Genomic DNA, 11,830 nt, shown 5'->3' with positions numbered 1-11,830 from the left:
TTGCCAGCAGCATTTAGGGCTTTTATGTTTTTTTTTTTTTTTTTTTTTGTAGCACAACCAGAAGTTATGGATGTGCTGAAATAACGATGAGGGTGTCCAGAGGCTGCAAATAGCCGCAAGCTACCAGAAGAACAAATGTACCCATTTGAATTTTGCGAGCACTGCAATTAGGTATTTTATTTAGCACTGCACAGTAACTTGAAAGGAAATCCAGGATTCAAACCACCAGCAATAAATAAGTGGCTTTTTATTTTCCTTTCATTGTCGTGAAAAGTTGAACATTGTTTTCTGCTGAGAAATTCTGCACGCAGCTCCCAATTACAGGCATTTGCATTTATATTGGTGGAACACAGAGCTTCTAAAATCAATATTAACACGCTTAAAGAAAAAGACATCGGCACCCTGTCCCTCCCCTCAGCTGCTCCCCCAAACACGGTAACAATAGGAACCTACAGAGCCGGAGGCTTATACATATCCATTACCAGGTCTACTCTCTTTACAAGGATCTTGCATTTATGATTTCATGGTATTTCAAGCAATCTATGACACTCTGAGCTTCCTCAGAATTATTGCCTTAAAAAAAACCCCAAATAAATGCTCCCAAAAAATGAGAGGTCCCAAGTGGAAGCCTCCCATGCGACCTGGCTGTCTCAGGCCAGTGGGCTGGGCAGCAGCAGACTGAGAGTAACTGCATAATGGCTGGGGACTTCCTTTAAAGAGGGATTTGAAAAATTCATAAGGGCATGTGTAAGCAATGCTATGAGCCCAGCCTTTCCTTACCCAACCGTCCTAAATGAAACTCTCTTCCCCTTAACACCTGAGCAGGATGCACAGATTCAGCTGTCTTGATATTCCTGCTAATAAAAGGAATAAAAAAGCACGCAACTATACTTGCTAAATAATTTTCTGTAATGGATAGACCTCTGGAGTTCAGAGAAGAAAGCACGTGAGGTTACACTAATTCCCATGGAGGAACCTTTTTGCTTATCCTTTTGGATCTGGGGAGCTCTAACATTACTAGACGAAACAAACACAGTGCCTAGCATGAACTTCCCAGCTCTCAAAATCTGGTAACCCAGAAGCCCGTGTATGAAGTGGACAGGGCACACTACAAGACACCAAGTTATATATTTCAGGAAGACCATGCAGCCTATTCAGTTCAGAGAATAATTCATCCTTTACCTCCACCCCCATGTGAAGAAGTTTAATAAACACAAGAATAAAAGATGCCTATAAAAATCAGAGCTGACTGTTCAAAATGCAATAAAAAAAAAGCAGAGGCTGTTGAGAAAGGGCTTTCTTCTGATACGGAAAATCATAAAACTTCCTAACAAAAGACCCCGTTACACCTAAAAAAAAAAAAAAAGTAAGGGCAGAAGAGGCAACGGAATCTCCATGGAGGGACCCAGCCTCAGCACCAGCTCATTCAGTTCAGGGATGCTTTCTTTCCCCCCTCTTTAAAGAAAAAAACAAAAGTCATTTTATGCACAAGAAGCTTGTTTCTTAAACAAACACTCGTGTTTTTGATTTACACCATGGGCTGCTCCTAAATAATTTATGGCGGGTTAAATTTATTGCACAGCCCTGGCTGGCTGCAAATTCGAATTGCCAAATAATTAGATTTTAGGGCAATGCTTATAAATTATCCGCCGATTTGTCCAGACTTGTTTGTCAGTTGCTTTGTGCTTCGGGTCATCTTTGGCATTTCGCTGTTTGTGTTTTAATTGCTGATTTACACTTTGACAGATGAGAGTTGATGCCTCCAAGATCGGGGAGGGGGTGGGGGGTTGAAGAGCAGGAAGAATCAGAGCTTTTAAAGCCTTGTGATTTTCCTTTTTTTCCAAGGCAATTAAAATCGAAAACGGACATAGTAAGGACAGCACTAGCCTAACAGATCTGCCTCCCTAGTTTCCATCTTCTGCCTTAATTATTATTTTAACTAAAGCCATTTCCAAGTGAGCAGCTTTGCATGGGCCCTCAGGGGCAGTAAGCAGATGACCTCATAAGTCTTTTCCCCACTTCTAAATTTTTATTAAACTAACCAAAACAAGCACCATAAAGGCAACACCTCTGTAGTGGGGGACAGCAGGACTTCTGCTGAATCAGGGCTATGCTGACTTTCCGAAGGATGCCGACCTGCGCGCACACACAGAGTGAGGAGTCTTCAGTGCTTTTGTCTCAGGTAAGTTACTCTGTGTACTGATTTATCCTGTCAAAAGGTCTTTGGGGAAGCAGATGACCCCCAAATTTCTTTTTCCATCACTACCTAGATAAAGTACGCATATGCACACAGCCAACAATTTAATACATTTAAACTAACTGCTACACACCAGAAAAGTGTGAAGGGAAATACCATACCAAACACAAGAGAACTGGCAGAAATATGGAAAGATCAAGAAACACTGCGATAGGATGATGTGAAGACAAATTCTGCTGCCCAATCATTGAACATCCAAGGTTTCTTCCTCCCCATGCTCTTAAGTAAACCTCATTGCCTACCCCCAACATTCAGGCACTAGACCCCAATGTCAAAGGCTTGATTTTTTCAAAGGTGAATTCTGATTTGCATTTTGGGTTCTTCACTGCTATCAAAACTGGCTCTTATCTCCAGGTGCTTCCTTACAACTGTGAGGGACCATTTCTCTTTCTCTAATAGAAGCTGAAATTCCCATCTAATCACATGCCTCCAGGAGCCTGAGCTTCAAGAGAGACATCTACTCCATGCACCTGCCCAAGGGCAGCATCACCTCCCCCTAAATAATTTCTGACTTTGTCTAGGCTGCTTTTACAGACTCCAATAAGAAAGACTCACTCACATGCTCCCCAGGCACTCTATCCTCCTGTTTCATTAGTCTTATCATTGGAAAGTTTTTCCTAATGTCTAATGAGAATTTCCTTTGCTTTCCCATCTTTAAAGTCACAACTGTTCTACCCACCCACAGTGGACACAGGCCAGAACACTGAGTTTCCCATTTTTGCAACAGAAGACCTCATCAAACTTCATTACTGCACTGAACACAACCCCAGTACCATCCAGCCTGCACTAACAGTGGTATTTTGCAGACCCCAGGTCACACTTACTGTTTCTCTTTTGCACCCTTGAAATAGTTTCAATTTTTCAAGTATTGAATCCAGAGTGAAACACTTCCTCAGCTGAGGTCCTGTCTTACAGAGCCCAGAAAAGGAGGATCCACATTGCAAATTACATTTTCCCACTAAACTTATCACTGTGGTCTTTGGGACTTCTTTCATACCTGTCAATGTACCTGAAATCATGACAGCTGGCTCACAACTCTTGTCCTGCCATCCTGAACAAAGTTTTGGTAGACATTTGCTCCCAGGCTGGTTCCTGCCTCTCACCATCAGCCTCACCTCATTTGCCAAACTCCACAGAGCTATTTTGATCTTTCCAGCAGCACTCAGGCATCAAGAATAAGGCAGAACCTCCCTCCTCTTTCTACACCTGGGATGAGAAATATAGTCTAGGCATCCACACTTCAACTTCTTTCTTCAAGCACTACCGACATATATTTAACCACTCAGAAAACCTCCAGTGACACTGCCAACAACAATTTAAGCTTGATGGTTTGGGGAAAGTTTAGTACTCAAACCAGGTTAAAAGCAGCACACATACACATATTTCCAAACATTACCTTTCCACTGCGAGACGACAACTACACCATATCCTTTTTGAGATACACTCCTCTCTACTGCAGGCAACCAGCCTGTGCAGTCCCTGTTGCAGAATTATCAAATCATTTCAAGACCCAACCTCTTCACCTGATATTGAGCAGCACACACAATCAATGTTTCCAGCAACACTAAAACATCTGGGACGGGTAGAAAGGGCACGCTAGTGCATGTAAATGAACACACAGGCCTTTACAGACATCACAGCTAGCTACTGGTGACAGTGCATTTCTCCCTGGTAGAGAGGAAATAAATAACATAACGAAGAGCTATTTTGTCAGCTAACAAGGGCACAGACCAACAAAGACAACCCCGGGATGGCTGCACAGCCAGCCTGGCACGAAGGGGAAGAAAAGCACAAGACTTAGGCATGTGTTGTGCCCCTCTCAATAAAAGAGTTGAGATACACTTTATCAAGAATGTTTTCTTCAAAACTAAGGAAAGATCACCTTAACGCAGCAAAACCATTCCTCTGGAACCACAGCAGCGTGAGAAGCAGCATCCCCAGGCAGGGCTAGATAGATGCCACACTGTGGAAGAACAGTGCCTGTTTTTAGAACATCGTGCTAGGAGGGATACAAAACACCCACCCTGCCTCAGAGGCTGTGAAAGGGAGCAGGCACACGCCAACGGTCAGTGATCCTACAGGACCATACACACCGCAGGACAAGCGCAGCAAACGGACAAACCTGTGTCAGCCGTTCCCTTCCCTTCAGAAACGCACGTGGTGTGAACATTTCCAGAAGCACACGTTACCCTCATCAGCAGCTTTGCAGAGAGGCAAACAAACCTTCAAACTTGATACAGCGGACTTGCACATTCCTGAGCTAGGATCTTTCCTTTTCAGGGTGACTGCGGCTCAACTACTTTCTCCTGTAACAACAAGTCTACTTAACTTTGCAACTTGTCACCTAAACGATGTGTAATGTTTGCACAGCTAAGGATACAGTGTTCAAACAGCACAGGTGGGGAATTGCACGCCGGGATGCATAACTGATGTGGGGTCTCGGCATGCTGTGAGGGAAAGGGCAGCATGACTGATTGCTTTAAAGCAGTCATCGCACTGGCCTGTCGAGAACCAGCCAAAAGCTAAGCAGGTTGGGTCAGGTTAGGACTGCAGCAATTGGCCACCTGAGTGCCTTGGTATTTTAGGCTTGTTGCTATAATAATGCCAGATTTATACCTTTAAATAGAAATTCCTTTGAATTTTTTTTTTCATACGTCAGCTGTCTTGCCTGGTGGTCTCGTGGCTGCGCTCTCCAGGAGACTTGGGTTCAGTAACTGTTCATATTCTCTAGCTCATCAGGTTTTAAATAAATACAGCTAATTCCTGCCTGAAGTCATAACCCACCCTGTCAGATTCGTATGGGTCACAGAGAGGTTGTCCCCACTTACAGGGAAAATGAGGGAGGTCTCCAAGGCAAAGTGACTGCCACAGAGAATGCAGCTTTTGAGGGTTACACCATACCTGGCATCTCAGACCCTGCAGAAGCCTCTCCAAAACACTGGTCTTCTCTCTACATCTTTTAAAATAAAGATATTATCCTCCATATTGGTCCAAATAAGATTTCGCAACAGTCCAACAGAATTGCAGTGAAGCACATAACATACGAAAATATGATTAAAGAAGAAAGGCATCTCTTTTAATTTCAGATGTACCCTGTAGGATATTGGGCTATGGAGAGCCGTGTGCTCTTTGCAAAATTTTTAAATGTTCAGAGGATCTAGCTACAAGGCCTCAAAAAGTTTTTTTCAAAAGATTGTTCAAAAAAACTAACACAAACAGAAAAATCCATCTGAGACAGCTTCTGTGTGAACTGTTTCCTGCCACTCCAGGAACTTAAAGCATTCCAACACAAAACATTCCAACATAAGAATGGTAGAAAAACAGCCATAACCAGCAAAGAGATAATAGATAGGTAACTCTTTTTACTTACTTACTTTTAGTAAAAAGGGGGGGGGAAGACTTTAAGTCACTGTGTTATGTGCATTTTTAATGGCATTCCTCTAGAAACAACATTGTAAGAATCTGTATGGAGAACTAGGTATTTAAAACTACAGACCAGCCTAAGCTGCATGAAGACAGGTAATTGCAGATTAATATTCCACTGTAATAGTTCTGCACAAGAGTGCTGAGTTAAAGTTGCCATGGGAAACAAGCCTGAATTTCTTCACTTTTCAGCAATTCACGATCATCCTTAATAAAGGTTTTGGCAGGTGATTTCTAATGCGCTGAGCTTAACAGCCACACAAAAACCATGCAAGAAGAAAGCTGCTATATGGGGATGTCTAGATAGAACAGGCAGGCATGGGCACATCTCCATTATCCACCTCTGGGTAGGATTGCAACTATATCCATTACTGTGTGAGCCACCTTCTGCATTCTCATCCTGGCCTTCAGCTAGGATTGCCTTGGCACAGGCTCCACAGAGCACCACTTGAGAAGCACGCAGGAGATATCTTGCAATGGGCCAGTGGTCCCTCCATAACCTCCTGCCACAGCATGGTCATGATTTCAGGGACATTTTCCTCCTAGAAAGCCCTCTGAGCTCCGGCTATGGCTCCCAAGACAGCTTGCCTAGCCCCTATATATTCACCCTGAGCAGCGAGTTTGTCAGGGAGTGCACATCTGTTGCTATGGCCTAAATTTGCTGGAAATCAACATCCATTCCCATTATACGGTCAGGCTATAAATCACAGCATCTCAGGAGCAGAGATGCATCATTCAGTTGTTCCTGCCATGGGAACAAGATCACGGGTAGAGCAGTACAGGTGGTGGAGAGGCAGCAAGCATTGCAGCCACTCCAGCTGCACCTGCCCACGGCTCTAAGCCAGAACCACAAGACGGATGTTCGGAGAAAACACCTTTAATGCTCTTTTACAGTAGCACTCAAGAAAACACAGCCTGAACCCGATTTAACCTTGTTGTGCATTTGTACTTAATATTATCTTACAGAAAGCCTGGCTCCCATTTGTCAATATGCTTTTGCCAACCAGGCAATGTACTATGATCATGCGGATTTGTTTGTACACTTGAAAATAAATTAGTAGCTGAACATATGCTTATTCATAGTCTCAGTGTTTACGGGTTTATGTTGAAATGGTGAGTGATGTTCTGTACTTATGAGTAGGTCCAGTTTCATTTGTCAGCAATTAGAATTCAAAATTCCTCCAAAATAACAATCAAAAGACATGCTAAACAAACTTGAAATATGTAGGATACACTAAAGAAAACCAGCATGATATATTTTTTATTTAGCATGTGCTGCTTAAGAGAAGAAGGGAAGCATCATTTGTAAACAATTTATTCTTCTGCTTCTGGTCACAACCTCCTCCAGCAGTCAGAAGATCTGAACATTACATACCTTCCTCTTACAGAGATTTTGGAAGAGATGAATTTCTAATTCCCAATTCATTATCAAATTTGAGTGAATCTGAGACACTGAAGTACCTGAAAAAACTGTCATGAAAAAAGCAACTCCATCATTACCAAAAGCTCATTTAGCAGCTTAGCAACTCCTAGCTCCAGCTCCACGTCAGGGGTCTGATACTCTTTCGCACTTCCAGGCAGCAGACATACAAAGCTTGAATTTTATTTGGTTTTCATTTAAGTGGCTTTAACAGATTACAGTAAAGATTAACATCCTGTGAAGAAGCCTAATTTCAAATTCAGCCTGATTACTACCTTTAGACTTCTTACATTAAAAAAAATCATTGCTTTTCATCCACTCTACTCAAGTTGAAGGCTCTTAAGATACATGGCTTGATGACCAAAACAGGCATGCCCGCTCATAAAATAAGGTTACAGGCAGCCACAGATTTGAGCCTGGGGAGCTCCTTAACAGTCACTGAAAGCACTGACCACCATAAACACTGATGTGTACAAGGACAAAGGGACAAAAGAATGACTCCCACTTATTAACGCATCTTCCCTCATGAAGCTAAAGCACCGTATGTACACAGCTCTACAGCCTGCCGGTGTATAAAAGCAGCAGGTACTTATAAAGTCTTAGCAGATAGCAAAGAAAGAAAGTCAGTTACAGGTGAAAAATGAAGCACACCACTGTCATGGTCCAAGATCTACCAACCTCCATGGAATGACAGCTCCCACCTGACCCCACTGGGCTTTAGATCAGATTCCAAATGCATCTCTCTCTCCAGAGAGATGCAAAGGGCCAGCCAACTTACTGCCAACCCCTGCTGATCTTTAGCTGGCTAAAGGACTACAGGACACTGACTGTGCCTCTATTTTTTCAGGTTTTCCCATCTACACATCTGGGGTAATGCAGTTAAACCCAACATCTTCTTTCCCCTCTGCGATGGTCTCACTATTCATAAATATATTTTAAAAACCCCATAAAGCTGAGCTACTGCTTTGTGCATATAAATATGTGTTTTGATTTAGGGGCATCTCTGTTGAAAGGCAGCAGAAGTCAGGACTGTAAGAATGCTTCTCTTCCTCTATGAGCAGAGAATGTGAAGGACTCTCAATGCCCCACCCAGAAGTGGTAAAGCAAAGGGCAGTGACCACAAGCCAGTGGCACTCAGCCAATGGTCCCAGCCACTGGAGCCACAGTGCAGACAGCTTCCCAGGGGAATACGACTGTCCTTGACCCTCCTTGATCCCCATTATGGAAGCCATATCACAAGACCTCAGAGAGCGATCAGGCAGTGTGAAAGGGAATAGAAATGAAGGAGTTTTCAGGGCTCCCAAATGAGCATGAAGGACTTCCCTAGGGATAAAGCCAGCAAGGCTGCTGATTGCAAAAGAGCACAAGTAAATACAGTGGTAGGGGGAGCAGATGTGGCACCTTAATGTAAATAAAGAGATAACTCTTTCAGTAGTTGCCAGTAAGAAGCCAGAATATTTTGAAAGGCAGTTAGTGAGAAATGTGAAGTGTGCTGCATGGCGGCACTCTGCAAGACTTCTAGGCTAAGCTGCCTAAATTTACAGCTATGCCTACCCACTTAAAGTAACCTGGATGACAAATTAGCTGTGTATATGCAGCCTCCTCCTCAAATTCCAATGCTTTTGAATTTTATTGTATCCAGACTTCCATTTTGCAGGTAATAAAACAAAAGCAGAAAAAGGATCAGAATCACAGTGAAGATCAGCATCTGACCATTCCTAGGTCTGCGCTCAGAACAAACCTCCAAAACCTGTCTGCCACTGCTCCAGTGACAGATCCTGCTACTAAACCCTAGCACAAAACATCGCTGAAATACAGGGCACAGCTTGCTCACCATCACAGCAGTGAAGAGGACAAAAGCCACAAGGGTCATCAAAAAGGTAAGATGTAGGTAGGAGCATCAACTAAAGTCTCATTTTATGGAGTTGCCTGATTCTGGCAGGCACCTCTGGCCTTTTCAGCTACGCTGTTTCCCAGGTAGCAAGAGCCATGTCTTTATTTGTCAAACTAATTTGTTGGTGAAAATATGAGGAACTGGCAGCTCTTTCCACACAATATGATGCAGACAGGCACTGAACACAGGCAGACTGTAAAAACAACACTGAAGAACATCTCCACCTTAAAGGTGCTACCTCACTACAAAATATATAGCAGAGCTGCACTGGCCCAGACCATTACTTTCCCTGGCAAGGACTTGGGGACAAAGCTCCTTAAAAGAGTAGTAATCATATTCCACTCATGCTCCTTTTTACTGCCAGCTGTAAACTAGCTCCACATGCATCATGGTTTTGCATCAAAATGTGCACAGACCAAACCCATATCCAAAGGGACAAGGTAGATCCAATTTACAGCTTTGACAGGCCTGTGCACCCGAGGCGGAGCGTGCAGGAAATAGCCTGACATCTCACTTGGAGAGCGGTTAAGACCCTGCTAGCAGGACTGGATGCAGAGCCACATCAGCCTCCCTCAACCACCCAGCAAAAGAGCAGGGAATTTGCTGTCCACTTTTCAAGAAACACCAGAGGCAGATGGCACACACCAAGGCACTACTGAGGAAGAGAGGAGTCCAGTTCGATCCCAGCTTGCAGCATCCCTTTGTCAGGACACAAGCCCAAAGGAAACCACAGCTGCACTGGGAAACGAACTCTGAGATACCACACTGAAACCTACTCAGCCTTTAGTGTATCCGAAACAAAGCAAACGGGACTTATTCCGACCTAAAGCACGTATTACTGGCAGTAAGAGGCCAACTGCTTGGCAGAGGAGGGTGAGAAGTCCAAGTTCAATTTAGAGAATCAGAAAAGAAATTCTGTCTGTTACTAATCCAATATTAGGGTTTATTTTTGGTTTGGTTTTTTTTCTTTTTAGCATGGTTTCCTGATTTAAATGGAAAACCTAGACCATCCTGCTAACAACTGAAAATATATTTACTAACATGCTCTACACAACGATGGAAGAACTGCCTGCAGAAAAATCTCCGTATGTCTCAGGTGGCAGGGCACTGGAAAATCTCTCTGTAGCTGAACTCTCCCTGTCTCATTACACCCCAGAGTAAATACCCAGGCAAGATAACTTCAGCAAGATCAGATAGCTCCAAACTATTGTTCTTTTCTACTTAGAAACACCATTATGTTTCACATACTTCTATCATTCAAACTTGTCCTGTCTTCAGCTGGGATAGAGCTAATTTTTCTTCTTAGTAGCTAGAATAGTGCTGTGTTTTGGATTCACCATGGGATTTGGTATGAGAAGAATGTTGGTAATACACCGATGTTTTCAGTTGTTGCTGAGAAATCAGGGACTTCTCAGCTACCCATGTCTTGCTAGTGTGTAGAAGCTGGTGGGGGGAGGCGGGGCACAGCCAGAGCAATGAACCCAAACTGGCCAATGGAATATCCCATATCATACAACGTCATGCTCAGTATTATAGATGACAGATGACCAAGAAGCTCGGGCTCTTTCAGGACTGTGGTTTCAGGATTTTCTTCTCCTCCAGGATCACTAGCTAGGAACAGGCTGGGCATTGGTCAGCAGGTGGTGAGAAACTGCATTGCGCATCATTCGTTTGTACATTCTATTATTGTTGTTGCTGTTATTATTATTACATTTTATTTCAATTATTCAGTTGTTTTTATCTCAGTCTATGAGTCTCCTTACCTTTACCTCTCCAATTTTCTCCCCCGTCTCCTGGGGCAGGGGAGGGTGAACGAGCGGCTGTATGGTGTTTGGTTGCTAGCGCAGGTTTAAACCACGACAAAACTATTCTTTTCCTAAAGCTGTTGGCTATCAACAGCCTTTTTCCTTGCAGAATCAAACAATGCTGACATAAGCACTTTATTAATGCAGGCTCCCAGACAAAAATTTTCAGACCGTCCCCAGTTCAGGCAGATGACAAGCATACATGACTTAAAGATGGTTTTGATAACACATGAATTGTCACCTCCTTGATGGAAATCAGGCTCCTTCATTTCATTCCCACCAAATGGTCCTGGCATTGCGCCTGAGAGAGCAGGTAACTGGCAAGAGCCCTGGAGGACCAGCAACATAAAGGAGGTGGGACAAACCAGAGAAAAATCAGTGAGCCAGCACTGTGCGTTTTCCTTCCACCTCTCAAAACAGCAGCAGCAACTTGCAAGGGGATAATTAACAGGACTGACCTGAGGATGAATCTGTGGTTTATCACAGGTAGCCTCAAAATCCAGCACTAAGAAGTAGTGATATCTCTGTGGAGGGAAGGATGACATTGCTGCCATGGAAGCTCCAAAGCCGTGGGACGCCAGTTTCCTGCTTACGATGGAGCTGTACCCTTTGAGAACACCAGCCGGGAGGAGGGAGCACACAGCTTGTCTTGCCCTTGGAAGTAAGTTTTGGGGAAACTTTACTGCTCCAGTATGGAGGAGTGCTATCATTGAACATCCAGAGGCATCTGAAACTGAAGAGAGGCTCACGTTACTCATGCACACATAAATCTCATCTCTGCTAGTATGTCTTCACTGTCCTCTGACAGGGATTTCCTCTGTGCTTCCCGGTGGAGATTTCCAGCACCACAAACCTGAAATAACACAGTAACCTGCTCTAAACATAACAGATGACATTTGGACTGAGCTCAAGGTGTCCAGAATCACAGGCAACCGGAAATTAACCTCTGCAAACAGCTCTAAATTAAGAAGTATGAGACACACAACAGTCATGACTCCAGGCACCAGATCACACCACCTGCTGATCCTCAT

At 43.6% G+C, this 11,830-nt stretch overlaps 1 protein-coding gene across 1 annotated transcript in view; it reads right to left on the bottom strand.

Annotated features, from left to right (window-relative positions):
- The window catches only part of LOC104492668 (ERI1 exoribonuclease 3-like), a gene marked incomplete at its 3' end in the record, with an annotated part of 15,328 nt that extends 3,807 nt beyond the window's left edge, over positions 1 to 11,521 (bottom strand). The window contains exon 1 of the mRNA XM_010135251.1: positions 11,258 to 11,521. Coding sequence (XP_010133553.1) covers positions 11,258 to 11,509 — 252 coding nt within the window. The remainder of the gene's footprint in view (positions 1 to 11,257) is intronic.
- Positions 11,522 to 11,830: the final 309 nt, after the last annotated feature.

Source organism: Buceros rhinoceros, unplaced genomic scaffold, assembly GCF_000710305.1.
Source record: "Buceros rhinoceros silvestris isolate BGI_N320 unplaced genomic scaffold, ASM71030v1 scaffold37004, whole genome shotgun sequence".
In the NCBI taxonomy this organism is placed as follows: domain Eukaryota; kingdom Metazoa; phylum Chordata; class Aves; order Bucerotiformes; family Bucerotidae; genus Buceros; species Buceros rhinoceros.
The sequence above is the reverse complement of the archived record's forward strand: the minus strand, read 5'-3'. Positions and strand labels throughout refer to the sequence as shown.